Source organism: Eptatretus burgeri, chromosome 4, assembly GCF_056783735.1.
Source record: "Eptatretus burgeri isolate ZD-2024b chromosome 4, Ebu_testis_v1, whole genome shotgun sequence".
Classification (NCBI taxonomy): Eukaryota; Metazoa; Chordata; class Myxini; order Myxiniformes; family Myxinidae; genus Eptatretus; species Eptatretus burgeri.
The window spans coordinates 46,683,423-46,703,422 of record NC_140964.1 but is presented as its reverse complement, the minus strand read 5'-3'; the positions used below and the strand labels follow the sequence as shown (position 1 = coordinate 46,703,422).

Sequence of the window (20,000 nt, the reverse complement as noted above, 5' to 3'; positions counted from 1 at the left end):
TATTTGGAGGGATTCATTCTTGGTAATGGTGAAAATTGAACCAAGCAGTTGTTACCGCACAGAACCAGGCCAGGTCCCCTTACGCATGCGGTAATATAAACATTCGTTTCCATGGCTGCAGATTTTGCCTGAGGCGGCGAAGAGGTAAATCGCAAAACGGGGTCAAATTACAGCCTTTGGAAAGTAAACTGCTCATTTAAATAAATAAATAAAATCCGCTTTCTTTGCCGGAATACGCACCAGGTATCTGCTGCGACCGACCGACCGACCAGGTGTCATTGCCAAGATGGGTTCCAGTGCAGCCCGTCACTCATGAATATGTACAACATGGGTGGATAAACGGGGACAACGAGGGCAAAGAGGAATGTTGGTGTAGGAGAAGATCATTCGGCCCATCATGCCTGTACTACACCAATACCAGATACTGCACTGTCAGACTGTCACCAATCAACACGCAAACAACGAAACGGAATAATTTGCAGAGAAACACAATGTCCCTCAAGTCAAAAAGCCAATAACAACGAGCGTTGTCACATTTAGATGAATAACGAAAACGGCACCCTGACGTCGCAACGTCATGACGTCACGTCGTCAACTGATAAGCCTCCACCCACGTCATTACATCGTTATACATACTTGTATCAAGTTTGATTTAAATCTCTTCAGCTGTTCTTAAGTATCACATTTTTCCCTGACATGACCTCTGACCTTTGACCTCTTGACCCAATAATCGAATCAGTTCATCTTTGCCTCATTATATATATATATATATATATATATATATATATATATATATATATATATATATATATATATATATATATATATATTTGTCTCACGGTTGACCTCAATCCCTTCAGCCGTTCTTAAGTTATTATGTTAACGATAACCTATCATGGATGGATAGACGGACAGACAGACAGTCGAAAGGAGGGACAGTCGGACAGACAACCCGAAAACATAATGCCTGTGGTGACTTCATCGGCAGAATCATAATAAAAAAGGTTGTCACAGGTAGGCAACATCAAAGTCAAACATACACACTCAATAAGTCATTTTCACAGTGTAATAAAGACTATACTCAAGATTGTCAGCTCTGCGCCAGTTAAGACCATACACCGACATTTAATCGTGTGTGTGTGTGTGTGTGTGTGTGTGTGTGTGTGTGTGTGTGTGTGTGTGTGTGTGTGTGTGTGTGTGTGTGTGTGTGTGTGCACGCACGCACCATTTCATTCCTGGTCCTTCGCTGCAGCTTGTTGGCATGGCAACAATTCAAAAGTATTGTATTACGTGAACTTCTCGCGAGACAGGCAGGTTAACCGCCAAACTTACATGGAGGGTGTTATAATTTATTTATTTTTTTAATACTTTTTAGCCAATCCGCACTGTGCAATGCATTGCCATTGGTCCGATAACACGTGGTGTCTACAATCGGGGATCCCCATTGGATTCTACCCCGTGCACGTAGCATAAAGTAGGGTTAAGTAATTGGTTCACTGTGTCTGTCTGTCTGTCTGTCTGACAGACATGGGTCTGTGATGGAAATACTAAATTTGAATTGAATTTTTTTTATATTTTGAACACTCGAGAACACGAACCTGGAGTTTACTAGTACTTTGGCTCCGAATTTGTCAAATTGTATGGAATCTCATCCAGAGCACGCATGCGCGCAGAGGAGTAAGGTAATCGGCTTAGCTTGCCTGGTAATCAAAGAGAAATAAAAATCATTCCAAACAGAAAACATACTGTTTTTCGGGACGTCATACAGGACACATAACACAGGTACAAAGAACTAATGGAACAATTTCATTAAAGTGGTGGATAAGATGCTGCACCAACGGCGGTAAACTTCTGATGAACTGTTTGTTTTCTACAGAATTTTCTGGAGAATTCTCATCGCTTAGCAACTCTTTTCATGGCCGGGGGAGGGGACGATGGAGGGAGAGGGGGAAGGGTACGGGAGAAACAAAATCTATCAAGTATCGATTCAACTATTTTGGTAGCATATCCATCACTTTCCAAGTCTGCACCGAGCAGCAGGTGTTCGGCAGGTATCTTGCCATCAGAAGCTTCAACAACAAGTACACGTCATGTCGCAGGATTGTATAAAATGCAAAAATTAATGTAAAGAAATCTCCAGCATCAATAGCCTTGAGGAGAGCCAAAACACGAATACCATGATTATAATAACAATCATCTATCTATAATTCCAGCAGTGTGTGTGTGTCTGTGTCCGCTGTTTGACAACCGCTGGTCCAATCTCATTGAAACTTGCCAGGTATATTGCTGGGGCCCTGAGTATGTGCCTTTTCAAGGTTTGATATTAATCGGACAAGTGCTTCCCAAGTTATGGCCATTTATTTACCAACCAATGAAAGGACACGTTGCTGCGTTGGCCGGTGCGCGGCCGGCCGACGATGACGTCACGTGCCATGCCGGTTACGATGGGGATCGGTGCCTCAGTTACCATGGCAGAGGAGTGGCAATGGTCAATGGCAGCGAATGTCATGGCAAGCAGACAGGGAGGTAAACTTGATTTTATTAACTCTGTGAGTGTAAGTATCACAGCAGTTGTTACTTCAATGCAAGCGATAATTCGTGGAATGATGTGAACATTCCGTACGGGCACGCACCACTTCCGGATAGTGATGACAATGTATTCTCATAATTTCTCGATTTCTTATGCGCATTTATAGATAAACACAATGCCCCGATCCAGTCGTCGTTTAAGAGAGCGAAGGAACGGCCTGTGTGGTTGTTTCTGGCTCGCGGTTTGAAAGGATTTTTTTTTTTGCACGTATGGGCACGTACTAGTAATAATAATAAACATACTAATAATACCAATCGTCATCGTCATCGTCATCGTCATCTTGGAGAGGAGGCTTCAAAAGAGCTTCAGTGGATCACCTGCAAAAGTATTTTCACCTGAATGTGTGTTGGAAAGACGTCCGTGGCAACTCGCTGAAACCATGACGTCACAGATGTGAACAGATCGATACACGTGTGTGGCTGTTAGAAATAAATAAACAAACAGAACTAAAAACGTGTCAACTTCAAATGGTATAATTGCTCGGAGGGGAATTAAAAGCACTCTCGACCTGGTTTAACCCCTCGAAGGAGGAAAAGGTGTGGAAGGGGTTGGGGGGGGGGGCGACAGGTATGCATTACTTATGTCAAATTACAAACAAACTTAATCATTCACATTTATTGCCCCGGTCGTGCCGTTGAGCGCAAACAGCTCTGTCCAAGCTTGAAGACGCCCGATGTGTTGTAACAGGGGTTTTGTGGCGAAGTTCGTTACGAAGCCTCAATAAGGGATGCGCTGTGCACGCATCACGTGATCACGTCCCCATGAAGCCGGTGGTCCGATTCGGCCCAGGTGAAGTGGTAATGGGAAAGCACAAGCCCGGGCAAGGTTGCACTATAATAAAATTATGGGGGGGGGGGGGGGGGTTGGTGGTGAACTTTTAGGAAATTGGTGCTTCACTCATCTCGGGTGTAGCCAAAGGCTGCGGGTTTGCATCAGTCACCAAGGGCGTGGCTGTGCCGCTGATGCAGTGCCCCTGTAGAGTGGGAAGGAATTTTGAACATGGCCATGGTACACTTCTCGAAGGACACGTTTTGGATCTTTCATGTTCATTAACTAAATGTCGGCAGACAGGATGTCCTGTTTAATATCCATCCGAGGGACACAGCATGCACTCTGATGAATCACCCAAGCTGTGAAGCACCGGGATGACAATTTATAGCTGGGTCGGGATTCGAGCCCAGGCGAAACAGCTTCGAGGCCAGTGTGTATATCTCTCAGCCATCCTGCCAGAATGGGGAATGGGAGGGGGGCTTTTAGGAAATGGGGGATGGAAGGGGGGCTTTTAGATAACGGGGGAGGGAGGGGAGCTTTTACATAATGGGGGATGGGAAGGGGGCTATTAGAAAATGGGGGATGGGAGGGGGATTTTAGATCACGGGGGAGGGGAGGGGGATTTTAGATCAAGGGGGAGGGGAGGGGGTTTTAGATAATGGGGGTGGAAGGGGAGCTTTTAGATCACGGGGGATTTTAGAAAATGGGGGATGGGAGGGGGACTTTTAGATAATGGGGAAGGGAAGGGAGCTTTTACGTAATGGGAGATGGAAAGGGGGGCTATTAGAAAATGGGGGATGGAAGCGGACTTTTGGATAACGGGGGAAGAGGGGAGCTTTTACATCATGGGGGGAGGGGCCTTTCAGATAATGGGGGATGGGAGGGTCCTTTTAGATAAAGAGGGATGGAGGGGCTTTTAGAGAACAGGGGAGGGGAGGGGGACTTTAAGATAATGGGGGATGGGAGGCGGGCTTTTAGATAATTGGGGGTGTGGAGACCAGAGATTTGGGGGGGTGTGATGGAGACCAGAGATTTGGGGGGTGGGAGGTTGACCTTGAGGTTGTGGAGGGTGGTACTGGGATGGAGACCTGGAGGTTGGGGGAGAGGGTGGGAGGAGACCTGGAGGTCAGGGGAGAGGGTGGGAGGTTGACCTTGAGGTTGGGGGAGAGGGTGGGAGGGAGACCTTGAGGTTGTGGGGGAGAGGGTGGGAGGGAGACCTTGAGGTTGTGGGGGTGGTACTGGGAGGGAGACCTTGAGGTTGTGGGGGATGGCACTGGGAGGGAAAAACTTGAGGTTGTGGGGGGTTGTAATGGGAGGGAGACCTTGAGGTTGTGGGAGGTAGACCTTGAGGTTGTGGGGGATTGTACTGGGAGTGAGACCTTGAGGTTTGGAGGAGGGCAGTGTGGGAATAGACAAGCAGTTTCGTCGAGTGAAATCTGGCATTTCCGCGAGAGCACTTCCTTCTACTCCCACGCACCCCCACCCGCCCGGATTCCCATCCCAGTCACTAGCCCCGCCCCCACTACACACTACTACACTCACCTTCCTTTCGTCCTTGTCTCTCTTTTGCGCTCCCGCTTTGGGCTCCCCGTTCTGCTGACACGCAGGGATGCTGCTGCTGCTGCTGCTCACCACCGCCTTGTCTGGAGCTCGCGACTGTGGTTGCGCCTCTACACTCGAGTCCACTCCGCTCATTGCACCCCGGCCACAAGGGGGGGGGGAGGCCCACGGCGCGGGCCACTCGGCGCCCAGCCCCGCCTTGCTTACCCCCTCCCTACGACCAGCTTGCACGGTGCCTGCTGGGGACCGGCGATTGCGGCTGACGAGGGACTTGTGGCGAGGACGAGTGTGCAGAGGATAGAAACGGATGGGAGAGGAGGGGTTGAAGAGGACCCCGCGTTGTCATAGCCCCGCGTTTCTGCTTGCAATAAATCCCTGGTGGGGGTGGGTTTGGGGGGGGGTAGCGGCTATAAGGTATCGTGTGGTGTGTATCGTCAGTAAACTGTGGGCCTCCTTCCTTTTTCCCCCCATTGTGACAGTCCTCTCCCACCTTTACCCAACCCCGCCCATGTCCTCTGGATCCGCACGAGATGTACCAGGTGTGCCTGAGCGCTGGAGATAATTGCACAGCAAACCGACAAAGAATTTAATTGCACGGTAACACGGTAACACGGTAACACGGTAACACGGTACGCTTTCAGAGCAGAAACGAGCTGAATGGTTCTGCAATCCCGCCGAGTTGGCCCACCTCGGCTGGAGCGTGCGAAAGGAAAACCTCTGTTCCATTGATTACATGAGCGTGTCCATTCACCTTTCATATCGACATCTTGTTCGGTTTTGCACACTTGATGCCGGCATCAGGGTCATGCTTACAAAATGACCAAACGGCAATGATTTCGATTCATTACATGAGGTCTCATGTACTGAACACGAGATACGGTCTCTCAACTCTTCTCTCCAACAACCCAGGAAAAAGGGACAAGAGTGACCCCCATCCGCCCCCCCCCTTCCTCAAACTGAAAGGAGAAATGTGTTATGGGGTGCAGCATCTCGGAGCACACCGTTCAATGAAGGGGATCACAAGCTGGCTGTCTCATCATCTCATGGTATACATGTATATTCAACATGGTCCAGAGCTTGTAATGCCGTTATCTTTACTTCTGTTTAAACTCAGCCGTATTAATCAGCACATCCTGCAGAGATCTTCAAAGTCAATCTAGAGATAATTACGAAATTAAGTATGGATACCATGAGAGTCGTTGAGCTTGAAACCGTCGAACTTAGGACTGGAACTATCTGGGGGTGGAAAATATTTAATACCCGGGTCCAAGATTAATGGTCAAAAGTACTCCATGATTTCTCTGCTTCCAACAATGGTGATGCGATCGACTCAATCCAAAACGAACAAAGTGAGAAAAAGTTTAACAGTTTCATGACAAAGTTGTGAACAAACTTTTTCACTCCGACACCCTATTCTCCCATGTGACTGTCATCATGAACTTCTCTTCTTTTTGTCAATTGTACTTTATTTCACCCCACCTCCCACCCCTCCCACCCAATCCTTCCTTCATCACAAACAGCCTATGTGGTGAGTATGTAGTAAATAGAAAGCCCCGATTAAAATACCTGACCTGAGGGTCATGCTTACAAAACGACCAAACGGCAATGATTTCGATTCATTACATGAGGTCTCATGTACTGAACACGAGATACGGTCTCTCAACTCTTCTCTCCTACAACCCAGGAAAAAGGGACAAGAGTGACCCCCATCCGCCCCCCCTTCCTCAAACTGAAAGGAGAAATGTTTTTGTCAGGTCAGGTTCGATCTGTGACCTGCTACAGGTACCATGTAAACCTGTACTAACCTGTTCCATGGTCGGGTTGTCGGCGACTAAACCGTCTCCCCCACCAGGTTTTGTGGTGAGGGGGGTGTTTGGATATGGACACCCAGCAGGATTAAAAACAAAACCTGTCAAAGGGCGGAGGAGCTCCTTGTGAGCCAACGGCCATCCATATCGAGTGCCCAACTGTGTCTGCGGACGTCCTCCTGCAGTTGGGTCACTTCTTATTAGGAGGTTGGTGGCAGGATTTGCACTCCGGCCACCGTAAAACGCTTCATTCCGCAAAACGCAAAAACGCAAAAAAATCTGAAAACCCACTCCGTGGGAGTACCTCCTGTGCAGCTTCCCTTCGCAGGGCAGCTCACCGGATGATGGGATTGGGGCAAAGCCTTCGGGACCCCCAATCTTTGATAGGAGGGAAACCACGGGGAAACATCCCTGGGTCAGATTGCGGGAGAGTGTGTCGGAGTGGTGCTGAGGTGTCGTCCACCAGACGGCGGTCTCCTTGGGTTAACCTGAGGCGGTCCCTTCGGGTGGGTGCCTGGAATGTCCTATCCCTAAGAGAGGATGATCACCTGTCTCTGTTATCATCTGAGCTCAAGCGTTTGGACATCGGGATTGCAGCTCTCTCTGAGGTTCGGAGACCGGATTGCGGCGAGATAATGGTGGGTGGTTACACCTACTATTGGTCTGGTCGCTCTGATGGTTACCATACCCAAGGAGTTGCTGTAGCTGTGTCCAATAAGCTGACCCCAATGATAATTGAGGTAACACCGGTCAACGAGCGTATTATGAGATTAAGGATTCGTCACTCCTTAGGTGTCATTTCCCTGGTCTCTATTTATGCTCCAACTGAGGCGAGTGATCTTACCGTGAAGGATGCATTCTACGCCACACTCGAGTCTGTGGTTGATCAGTGCCCCAGACGAGATACACTTCTAGTCTTGGGGGATTTCAATGCATCGACTGGAACTGATAGGGATGGTTATGAGGTGTGTGTTGGTCCCCATGGGTCAGGAACTATGAACCAGAATGGCACTAAGTTCCTTGACTTTGCAAGAAGTCATGGACTTAGGGTGGCTGGTTCATGGTTTCAGCGCCCGCAAGCTCATCGCTGGACTTGGTATTCCAACGCTGGCGGTGTGGCAAAGGAGATTGACCATGTCCTCATTGACGGTCGTTGGAGGATGATCCAGAACTGCAGGGTCTACCGGAGTGCTCAGTTCCTCAATACTGACCACAGGCTTGTTGTAGCAACTCTAAAGCTGCACCTTAAATCCTGGAGAATGGTACCATCCCAGCCTAGGCTGGATGTTGCCAAGCTCAGGGATGAGAGAGTAGCTGAGGAGTTTGCGAACAGGCTGAGTGGACACTTGGGGGGTCTGGGTGCTTTGGGGGGTCCTGAAGAGTTGTGGAGCACCTTCAAGACCACCGTCCTTGATGTTGCCGGTGGATGCCTTGGAGTTCACCGCAGGGCAAAGAAGAATTTTGTCTCTCAAGGGACACTGGATACCATTGACCAGAGTCGCAGGGCCAGGCTGAATGGCAGAGCTGAGCTGTTCAGGGAGCTGAGGCGTAAAACTGTACGTGCACTGAGGGTGGACAAGGAGGCCTATGTGCGAGGAATCTGTGAGGGGTAGAGCATCACCTGTGGACATGTTATTCTCGCCCGCCTTACAGGGGAATTCGCGCATTACGTTCATCCAAGCCCATCCCTCGGAGCACTGCAGTTCGAGCAGAGAGTGGTAGGCTCTTGACAGAGGAGTCTGAAGTGAAGGCCCGCTGGGCCGGTTACTTTGAGCGGTTGTACCAGGCTGATCCCCCAGCTGTCGAGTTGGACGTCAAGCGTGTTACAATCCCTGTTGCTGACCCTCGAATCAACTGTGGTCCACCACCGCTTGTGCAAACACGCGCTGCGGTGAACCAGTTGAAAGCGGGGCAAAGCTCCAGGGATCTGTGGCATCCATGCTGAACTTCTCAAGGCTGGTGGAAATGCTGCACTCGCGTCGTTGCATGCAGTTTTGTGCTCTGCCTGGAACACAGGCATCATCCCAACTGACTGGAAGAGGGGCCTTGTTGTCCCTCTCTGGAAAGGGAAGGGTGATCGCCAAGACTGCAACAACTACCGAGGGGTGACGCTGCTCTCAGTGCCGGGCAAGGTCTTTGCTCGGATAATTCTTGATAGGGTTCGCCACCATCTGCTTGAGCACCAGCGTCCAGAGCAGTCAGGCTTTACACCAAAGAGGTCAACGATTGACCGTATCCTTGCTCTTCGTGTCCTCACTGAACACAGACAAGAGTTTCTGCAGGGGCTGCTTGCAGCCTATGTTGATCTCTGTAAAGCGTTCGATTCAGTGAATCGGGATGTCCTCTGGAGGATTCTTGGTCTTCGTGGGGTGCCACCGAAACTGATCGATCTGATGTCTGAACTCTACTCTGGTACTGAGAGTGCTGTGAAGTGTGGTGGTACCGCCTCTGACTTATTTCCAGTTGTTACTGGAGTTCGTCAGGGATGTGTACTTGCCCCCACACTTTTCAGCACTTGTATGGACTGGATTTTTTGGGAGGATGTCGGAGAGATCAAGTTGCGGTGCATCGTTTGGCAATGTCAAGATCTCGGACCTTGATTTTGCAGATGATGCAGTCATCTTTGCGGAGACTTTAGACATCCTCTTGGGGGCCCTCGAGGTGCTGAATGAGGAGTCGGAGCCGTTGGGATTACGGATTTCTTGGGTCAAAACAAAGATCCAGGCTTTCGGTGACATCTTGGATGCTGCTGTCCTGTCTGTGTCTGTTTGTGGTGAGGATGTTGAGGTCGTGGATAGATTCACTTACCTTGGCAGTGATATTCATGTCTCCGCAGGTTGTGAGCCGGAGGTCAATAGACGTCTGGGTCGGGCCTGGGGAGTCATGGATTCACTGGATCATGGGGTGTGGCGCTGCCGGTACCTGTGCGGGAGGACGAAAGTCCGAGTCTTCAGGTCCTTGGTACTTCCAGTCTTGCTCTATGGGTGCGAGACTTGGACTTTGACCAAGGATCTGAGACGGAGACTTAATTCCTTTGGTACCAGGTCTCTTCGGAGAATCCTTGGCTATCGCTGGTCGGATTTTGTGTCCAACGAGCGGTTGCTGAGAGAGACTCGGATGAGATTTGTTACCTGCATAGTCCGTGAGCTTCAGCTGCGGCTGTATGGACATGTGGCTCGTTTTCCTGACGCTGATCCTGCTCACCAGATTCTCTCAGCGAGGGAGTCTCATGAGTGGAGGAGGCCAGTGGGCCGACCACGTGCCTCATGGTTGCAGCAGGTTGACCATCATCTCAAGGAGATGGGGATGGGCCTGGCATCTGCCTGGGGGATGGCCAGACGGAGGCCCCTGGAGTACCGGCGGAAAGTGGACGCAGCGACGCGCTGTTCTGGCACATGCTCCCACACCTGACCTGAGGGTCATGCTTACAAAACGACCAAACGGCAATGATTTTGATTCATTACATGAGGTCTCATGTACTGAACACGAGATACGGTCTCTCAACTCTTCTCTCCTACAACCCAGGAAAAAGGGACAAGAGTGACCCCCATCCGCCCCCCCTTCCTCAAACTGAAAGGAGAAATGTGTTATGGGGTGCAGCATCTCGGAGCACACCGTTCAATGAAGGGGATCACAAGCTGGCTGTCTCATCATCTCATGGTATACATGTATATTCAACATGGTCCAGAGCTTGTAATGCCGTTATCTTTACTTCTGTTTAAACTCAGCCGTATTAATCAGCACATCCTGCAGAGATCTTCAAAGTCAATCTAGAGATAATTACGAAATTAAGTATGGATACCATGAGAGTCGTTGAGCTTGAAACCGTCGAACTTAGGACTGGAACTATCTGGGGGTGGAAAATATTTAATACCCGGGTCCAAGATTAATGGTCAAAAGTACTCCATCATTTCTCTGCTTCCAACAATGGTGATGCGATCGACTCAATCCAAAACGAACAAAGTGAGAAAAAGTTTAACAGTTTCATGACAAAGTTGTGAACAAACTTTTTCACTCCGACACCCTATTCTCCCATGTGACTGTCATCATGAACTTCTCTTCTTTTTGTCAATTGTACTTTATTTCACCCCACCCCTCCCACCCAATCCTTCCTTCATCAGAAACAGCCTATGTGGTGAGTATGTAGTAAATAGAAAGCCCCGATTAAAATACCAATGACAAGGGCAAGGCATAACAAGAATGATTGCACCATGGCCACAGCCAGTGACACTATCCAGGAACAGTCTCATTGGGAAAGTCTCACGTGGCATAGAAAAAGTCCCAACTGTCAAAAAGGCAAATCCCACGTCACAAAAAGGCAAATCCCACGTCGCAAAAAGGCAAATCCCACGTCACAAAAAGGCAAATCCCACGTCACAAAAAGGCAAATCCCACGTCACAAAAAGGCAAATCCCACGTAGCAAAAAGGCAAGACCCACGTGGCAAAGACAAATCCCATGTGTCAAAAAGACAAGTCCCACATGTCAAAAAGGGTAGTCCCTCATGGCAAAGCCAAATCTCATGTGTCAGAAAGGCAAGTCTAATGTGGCAAAGTCAAATCCCATGTGTGAAAAAGGCAAGTCCAACATGTCAAAAAGGCAAGTCCCACGTGGCAAACACAAATCCCATGTGTCAAAAAGGCAAGTCTAATGTGGCAAAGTCAAATCCCATGTGTGAAAAAGGCAAGTCCAACGTGTCAAAAAGGTAAATCCCATGTGGCAAAGAGGCAAGTACTACCTGGCAACAAGACAAGTTCCCACATGGAAAAGAGGCAAGTCTTACCAAGCAAAAATACAAGTCCCACATTTCAAAAAGACAAGTCCCACATGTCAAAACGACAAGTCCCACATGGCAAAGACAAATTCCATGTGTCAAAAAGGCATCCTCACATGTCAAAAATACAGGTCCCACATTTCAAAAAGGCAAGTCCCACTTGTCAAAAAGGCAAGTCCCACGTGGCAAAGACAAATGCCACGTGTCAAGATATTAAGTCCTATGTGGCAAAGAGGCAAGTCCTATGTTTGAGAGGCAAATACTTTTTTGCAAAGAAGCAACTCCCACATTGCAGAGGCAAGTCCCACGTTTCAAAGAGGCAAGTCTCACCTGTCAAAAAGACAAGTCCCACGTGGTAAACAAGTAACTCCCACTTGGCAGAGGGGGAAGTTCCACATTTCAGGGTTAAGTCACACATTGCATAGAGGCAAGTCCCCATGGCAGAGAGGCAAGTCCTACATTTCAGTTAAGTCCCAAATGGCAAAGAGGCAAGTCTCACTTTTTAAAGAGGCAAGTTCCACATTTCAAAGAGACAAGTCTCACTTTTTAAAGAGGCAAGTCCCATGTTTCAAAGAGGCAAGTTTTACTTTTTAAAGAGACAAGTCCCACATTTCAAAGAGACAAGTCTCACTTTTTAAAGAGACAAGTCCTACATTTCAAAGAGATACGTCCCATGTTTTAAAGAGGGAAGACCCATGTGGCAAAGAGCAAAGTCCCACATTTCAAAGAGGAAAGTCCCACGTTTCACAGAGGCAAGTCCCTCGTGGCAAAGATGCAAATCCCACGTTTCACATAGGAAAATCCCTCATATGCCTGGTGTTGGCTTAATGGTTAGGGTGGTGGGCTTGGGATTCCAGGATCCTGAGTTCAAATCCTGATCGGTTGTTGAATCAATACTAGGTGGGGTTGACTCTGCCCTTCATCCTTCCGAGGTAGGCAAAATGAGTGCCAGCTTGCTGGTATCCTGTGTCGGAGTGGTGACCTGTCCAGGATTGTGCCCGATAGCCAAGGAGACTGCTTAGGCAGCACCAACGCTCTGCACAGAGTATGTGGATGGATGGATGGATGTAAATCCCTCATGGCATGAGGCAAATCCCATATGGCAAAGAAGCAAGTCGCACATGGCAAAAGGAAAGCCCCACGTTTTAAAGGGGAAAGTACCATGTTTCACAGAGGCAAATCCCCCTCTCACAGAGGCAAGACCCATGTGACAAAGAGGCAAGTCCCACATGGCAACGAGGCAAGTCCCACATGGCAACAAGGCAAGTCCCACATGGCAATGAGGCAAGTCCCACATGGCAACAAGGCAAGTCCCACATGATAAAGAGGCAAGCCCCACATGGCAAAAGGAAAGCCCCACATGGCAATGAGGCAAGTCCCACATGGCAACAAGGCAAGTCCCACATGATAAAGAGGCAAGCCCCACATGGCAAAAGGAAAGCCCCACGTTTAAAGGGGCAAGTACCATGTTTCACAGAGGAAAATCCCTCTTTCACAGAGGCAAGACCCACGTCACAAAGAGGCAAGTACCACAAGGGAAAGAGGCATGCCCACATGGGAAAGGGGCAAGAACCATGTGGCAAAGAGGCCAGTCCCACGTTTCAGAGACAAATCCCATGCGCCAAAGAAACAAGTCCCACGTTTCAGGGAGGCAGGTCCCATGTGGCAAAGAGGCAATCCAACTTGTCAAAAAGGCAAGTCTCCCATGTCAAAAAGGCAAGACTCACGTGTCAAAAAGACAAGTTTCATGTGTCAAGGAAGCAAGTCCCACGTTTGAAAGAGGAAAGTCCCATGTTTCAAACAGGCAAATCCCACATTTCACAGAGGCAAGTCCCACGTGAAAAAGAGGCAAGTCCCATGTGGTGAAGAAGCAAGTCCCACATTTCAGAGGTAAGTCCCATGTTTCAGAAGCAAGTCCCATGTTTCAAAGCGGCAAGTCTAAATTTTTAAAGAGGCAAGTCACACATTTCAAAGAGGCAAGTCCAATGTTTCAGAGGCATGCCCAACGTTTCAAAGCAGCAAGTCTCACTTTTTAAAGAAGCAAGTTCTATGTGGCAAAGAGGCAAAGTCCACATGGCAAAGAGGCAAGCCCCACATGACAAAGACGAAAGTCCCACGTGGCAAAGAGGCAAGCCCCACGTGGAAAAGAGACAAGTCCCACATGTCAAAAAGACAAGCCCATGTGGCAAAGAGGAAAGTCCCACGTGACAAAGAGGAAAGTCCTACATGGCAAAGAGACAAGTCCCACACATCAAAAAAACAAGCCCACGTGGCAAAGAGGAAAGTCCCACGTGACAAAGAGGAAAGTCCCACCCGTCAAAAAGGCAAGTCCCACATGACAAAGAGGAAAGTCCCATGTGATAAAGAGGCAAATTCTAAGTGGCAAAGAGGGAAGTCCCATGTGGCAAAGAGGGAAGTCCCACGTGGCAAAAAGGCAAGTCCCACGTGAACAAGAGGCAAGTCCCACTTGGCAAAGAGAGAACGGTGTCCACGGCAAAAAATTTCACCCAATTATAATCAAATAGGATATTTCTGTGATTTTATTATTTCCAAACCTCAGGAGTTTTTCAAGATGTCACATTTAAACTTACACTGCTTATTTGTCTGGATGTATAGTATGTGTGTATAAAATCTGGTCCAAATTCGTCAAAAGTCAAGGTCAATGCCCCCCAAAACATGTAAAACACTGATGAGGCCACAATTGGAAAATGTTTCAACCAAATTTGTAATGCACAACACTCCATCATGTAAAACGCTTGATCAGTGAAATTTACCAAATTGCTGTTTCCATGGCAACTCTTGTTTATTTGGATTTTGGAAGTATCGTGCTATGTACGACATCTTTCTTGTTTGTCTGTCTGTCTGTGAGCAGAATATCTCAAAAGGTTGTGGACGGATTCGGACGAATCTTGGTGGGCAGGTTGGGTGTGTGACACGGACTAATTGATTCGATTTTGGTGAAGATCCGAATCCGGATGCGAGAATGATTTGAGTGATTCTTCACCTTTGAGAGATGGGGCCAAAAATGAGCGTGATATCTCAAAAAATTTGTGGGCAAGTGAAAACAAAACTTGGTTGATGAGTTGGGTAGTTGACAAGAACAAACCGATTACATTTTGGTTCAAGTCCAGATCCAGCACATTAGTGCGATACAAAACGTAAATTGTTCAGCGCGGCGGAGGTATTCGCTCAACCGAGTGCCATTCCAGTTTGCTCCTGTGTTGCCATATTTGCTCACCTCCGAGCTGTCGAGACTGGGTTGGAGTCCAGCTGGACCCAGCTCTTTAATGTCACCCTGGTATTTCGCATGTAGCTCGATGACGCACACACAGCGAGGTATCAATATTTGCCGGAGGACCCGTCTACCAGCACAGATTGTTAGTGGATGTTAAAGATGTTAAAGTGTTTTTCACCATGAGCAGGCAAGTTATCTCTGACACCGAGCTGTTTAATGCCAGATAACTATGCCATTGTATATCTCGGCATGAGTAAGTCATTGTGTACCTTTACTCAAACCAAATTGTCGGCCATTAGTTGTGAAAGAGCGATGTTGTATAAGATACTACGAGGTTGGCATTAGAGAAGACAAGCAAAGGTTGAGATTAAGTGATGGAGTGTGGATATGGCACATCCGCACATGCATGATGGGTCCAATGGCCTCTTGTGTTAAGGTTTCCTTGTACAGTGTTGCATATTACAACCTCTATATTATGAGTTAAGTGTGACGGAGTTATCATTTCCCAGTAAGACATTCTGCAAAATGAGTTTGGTTGCCTTATATAAAGAATGGAAGAGTTTCATAACATGTGTTAATATAATTTGGCACATGGCAAATATGTTGAGTTTACTATCTTTAGCGCTAAGTGGACAATCATTGAGCTAAGACAGAGCTGGCTTAAGATTAGAGCTATTGTGTCAGGGAAGGTTAGGTATATATGGCGAAGGCTTTGCTCTGACATATGATCCAGGGATAATGTAGTTACACTCATGAGTATGTACAAGTCTCGACCGATGGTAACCTTATGAGCAAAATAATTGTTGGAGAAGAATAATGAAAAGGGAGAATATGTGGAGGGGGTGAAGATAAGATAGGAGCGTAAGTCTCTCCCCCTCCCCCCACCTTCGAATCCGCTACTGTGTGTCCCGAGTACTCCCAAATCATTCCCCAAGTTTGTCTTTTTTTTGTCCCACGAAGGAATGGGGTTTCCTTCTGCGCAAAGTTTGGCAATGCCTCCATGATCTTCATACGTATGTTTCATAATGGACACAATGTCATCGATATAAAATGCTTGTGTTGACTGCTGCACAACTACGATGGTGTGGTATTAAAGCCAAATATAATTGTATATTTGTATTCAAAAGACAAAAAGCTGTATCCATTTTCAAACCGATGCCTAAATATTTTTTGTGCTAAATTGTTTTTTTTTAGACGTCGGAATGATACATTTATCATCCCTGGTGAAACTGTGACATCATCGCCTCACCTTCGTTTGCAAAGCCTTGATACCTGTTAAAGAAAAGGGCCAACGACACACGAGGATGATACTATAATAATCTAATGAGGAAAACAAACTTTTACACCCAAACCCCCCAAATTCCTTCCGTTGTCTTCATACATTTCCCTTGTGACCTGCAGGCGATTGACAAACAGGCAAACAAACAAACAGAACAAGAAAAGACGTTGCGCAGACATGCAAAATCCACCCCCCTCCCCAAAGATTGCCATGGATACATCAAATTATCCATTTCATAAATATTAAAATTGACAACCTGAATCAAATCTCAGGTCAATCGGATGAAAATTGATTATTTTTCAGATTTAAATTGATGAATTTCGAAGTTTGACCTTGAGTTGACCTTTGACATTTTGACCTCTAAAATAGTTGCTTTCCCAATTCAGTAATACACTTTGCAATTGCTGTTTAATTTTCAATTCAATTGGATGAAAATTGACGATTTTTCAGATAAAAAAAATGATGATATTAGAAATCTGACCTCAAGACGACCTCTGACCTTTGCCCTCAAAATCAAAAGGCTTCTCAGTTGAGACCACCTCTACAACTTGGTAAAGTTTCATGATGATCGGTTTCGAATTGTCACCTGTAGCGATAAACAGACAGACAAACAGGCAAGAAAAAGACCGTGCAGAGCACGATACTTACAAAATCCACCCCCTCTCCAAACATTGCATGAATACATCAAATTGTCAATTTCATTAAGATTAAAATTGAGAATCCTAATCAAAGCTCAGGTCAATCGGATGAAAATTGATTATTTTTCAGATTGAAATTGATGCTTTTAGAAGTTTGACCTTTGACCTTTTGACCTCAAAAATAGTTGGTTCCCAAATTCAGTGATACACTATGCAATTATTGGAGTTGGAGTATTGTAGTTGGATCCGAATTTGGATCTTCACCAAAATCTAAGCAGTTCATCTTTGTTGCACACCCAATCTGCCCACCAAATTTCATCCGCATCCATTCACAACTTTTTATGTAATCCTGCACACAGTCAAACAAACAAGGAGAAGACGTCATGCAGAGCACGATACTTGCAAAATCAATAAAACAAATTTGACCTCAAAAATAATTGGTGGTTGAATTCAATGACCAAATATGCAGATTCTCTTCAAATTTCAAGTGAATTGGATGAAAATTGACAATTTTTTTAAAAGTCAGCCTATGTTGACCTTTTGGCTGATGTGGACCTCAAAAATAATTGGTAGTTGAATTCAGTGTCCTGATATGAAAATCTTCTTCAAATTTCAAGTCAATGGGATGAAAATTAAAGATTTTAGAAATACCATCTTCATTGTTGACCTTGGTCTATGTTGACCTTTTGGTCCATGTTGACCTCAAAAATAATTGATTGGTTGAATTCAGTGTCCTGACAGATAAATCCTCTTCAAATTTCAAGTCAATCGGATGAAAATTGAGGATTTTCGAAATACAATCTTAGTTGTTGGCCTTTGGCCTATGTTGACCTTTTGGTCCATGTTGATCTCAAAAATAATTGGTTGGTTGAATTCAGTGACCTGAAATATAAATCCTCTTCAGATTTCAAGTCAATCGGATAAAAATTGAGGATTTTAGATAGTCAGCCTATGTTGATCTTTTGGCCTATGTGGACCTCCAATATAATTAGTGGTTGAATTCACTGACCTGAAATATAGAAATCCTCTTCAAATTTCATGTCAATCAGATGAAAATTGAGAATTTTAGAAATAACACCTGACAGTGGTTGTTGACCTTGGGCCTATGTTGACATTTTGGTCCATGTTGATCTCAAAAGTAATTGGCTCGTTGAATTCAGTGACCTGAACAAAATGATCCTCTTCAAATTTCAAGTCAATTGGATGAAAATTGAGGATTTTAGAAATACCAACTTAGTTGTTGACTTTGGGCCTATGTTGACCTTTTGGTCCATATTGACCTCAAAAACAATAGGCCTCTTTCTTATGACAAACTCTACCATGTGGTGAAGTTTCGTGAAGATCGGTTTAAAATTGTGACCTGTAGGTGACAAACAGACACAGACAGACCGAATAATGAAGTAATTAAAAATCACTCATAGAATGACAACTTGGCAAAATAGCACAAAGTAGAATGGCACTCGGTAGAGCGCATACCTCTGCCAGGTGGAACAGTTTATGTTTGGTATCCCACTGATGGGCTGTATCTGAACCAAAATACAATCCGTTTGTTCATGTCACCCATTCAACTCATCCACCTTGTTTTGTCAGAACTCATCCACAACTTTTTGAGATATTGTGATATATTTAGTTTTTGACCCTATCTTTCAATTTTAGAAAATAGGCCTGTGTTGACCTTTTGACCTTAAAATTAATTGGTAGTTGAATTCAGAGACCTGACATGAAAATGCTCTTCAAATTTCAAGTCAATCAGATGAAAATTGAGGGTTTTAGAAAATTTGGCCCTAATTGGCCTTTTGGCCTATTTTGACCTTTTGGCATATGTTTACCTCAAAATTAGTAGGTGGTTGAATTCAGAGACCTGACATGATAATGCTCTTCAAATTTCAAGTTAATTGAATTAAAATTTAGGATTTTAGAAATTTGGCCGATGTTGACATTTTGGTCTATTTTGACCTTTTGGTTTATGTTTTCCTCAAAATTAATTGGTGTTTCAATTCAGCGAACTTCCATGTAAATGCTCTTCAAATTTCAAGTTAATCAGATGAAAATTGAGGATTTTAGAAAATTTGGTCTATGTTGACCTTTTGGTCGAGGTTGTCCTCAAAATTATTAGGTGGCGATCTCACGTGCAAATTGTCTTCAAATTTCAAATCAATTGGATGAAAATTGACCAATACTGTAATAACCAACTTGACCAACCAATATACTTAGGAATCTTCAATTTCACAAGAAACAGACAGACAGACAGACAAGCCGGTAGGCAGCGATGGGTCGCCGAGCATGGAAACTATAAGATATAGAGCAAAATGGATGTCATATAGCGGATAGGGAATCACCTTAAGATTATGCATATCAATTCTCATCGAGTTCCATCTTCTGATAACTACTCGGTATCCATTTGAATGAAAAGTACCGAAAATGCGGTTTGAAATCGGAAATCCCCAAAGTTCGAGGAGGTGCCGTGGGTGAACAAAGATCTAAATCGAAAATCCAGCTCGATCATTTGTGCACAATGTATTCCAGACAATTAGTGTGAATTTTCATGACCATCCGACCATAACCCTAGCAGGAGTAGCATTTGGCGCGATGGCACCTCCAGCTCTCGCATATTATCCATTTTTGCACTAATTGACCTTTGACCCTTGACCGAAGCGAAATCGGTCAATATGTCCTGAGGCAAAGTTGTAGTACTCATTGAGTACCATGAACCTGCAAAGTTTCATTCGTATCGATGCACTCACCTGGTCGCTAGGGGGCCTTCAATTTTCGCCAATTTTCATGCATACCCTAATTGTAGGGGGCGCTTCGGGTAAAGTATTCCATATATCACAAAAACCTGAATATATTTGATAGAGCATCACTTGTAGATCATTCGTGCCAAATTTCATAACCCTACGTGGGATCATGGCTTTTGGAATTGATTTCGCGTGAACGGTACTGATTTTGAAGGTTTTTCGGTTGTTGCTAGGGAACCAAAGCGTCCCTAGCAACCATCACAATTTCCAAAGCACTCGGTCAGAAGATGTACCTACCACCCGAGTTTGGTCAAAATCCGCCCACGTTTACTACCAATTATGCTGATGACAAACGAACAAACATCCAAACAAACAGACAGAATTACTGACAACAAGGGTCACCTATTTCGGCGACCCAACAGACACACAGACAGACACACAGGGGTGAAAACATAACCTCCATCCAGCTTTGGTGGCAGAGGTAATAAGCTATGGACAAGGCATTGTATAGTTCATGAGAACATCACATTTATTGAGGACTACCAAATACCACTGTGGCTTCACTGACGGGAATACTAAGAGAGGGGGGGGGACAGAGAAAAAGGAGA

The 20,000-nt window shown here is 45.8% G+C and overlaps 2 protein-coding genes across 3 annotated transcripts in view; both read right to left on the bottom strand.

Annotated features, from left to right (window-relative positions):
• Positions 1–5,146, bottom strand: part of LOC147027969 (RNA-binding motif, single-stranded-interacting protein 3-like) — an 870,038-nt gene extending 864,892 nt beyond the window's left edge. The window contains exon 1 of one of the 2 annotated variants that reach the window (XM_085877867.1): positions 4,904–5,146. In XM_085877867.1, coding sequence (XP_085733993.1) covers positions 4,904–5,056 — 153 coding nt within the window. In that variant the 5' untranslated portion in view covers positions 5,057–5,146. The remainder of the gene's footprint in view (positions 1–4,903) is intronic. The other variant, XM_085877866.1, reaches the window with a different exon arrangement.
• An 8,672-nt stretch (positions 5,147–13,818) lies between these two features.
• Positions 13,819–20,000, bottom strand: part of LOC147027968 (uncharacterized) — a gene marked incomplete at its 5' end in the record, with an annotated part of 10,056 nt that continues 3,874 nt past the window's right edge. Inside the window, 2 exons of the mRNA XM_085876533.1 lie at positions 13,819–13,877; positions 15,623–15,811. Coding sequence (XP_085732659.1) covers positions 13,819–13,877; positions 15,623–15,811 — 248 coding nt within the window. The remainder of the gene's footprint in view (positions 13,878–15,622; positions 15,812–20,000) is intronic.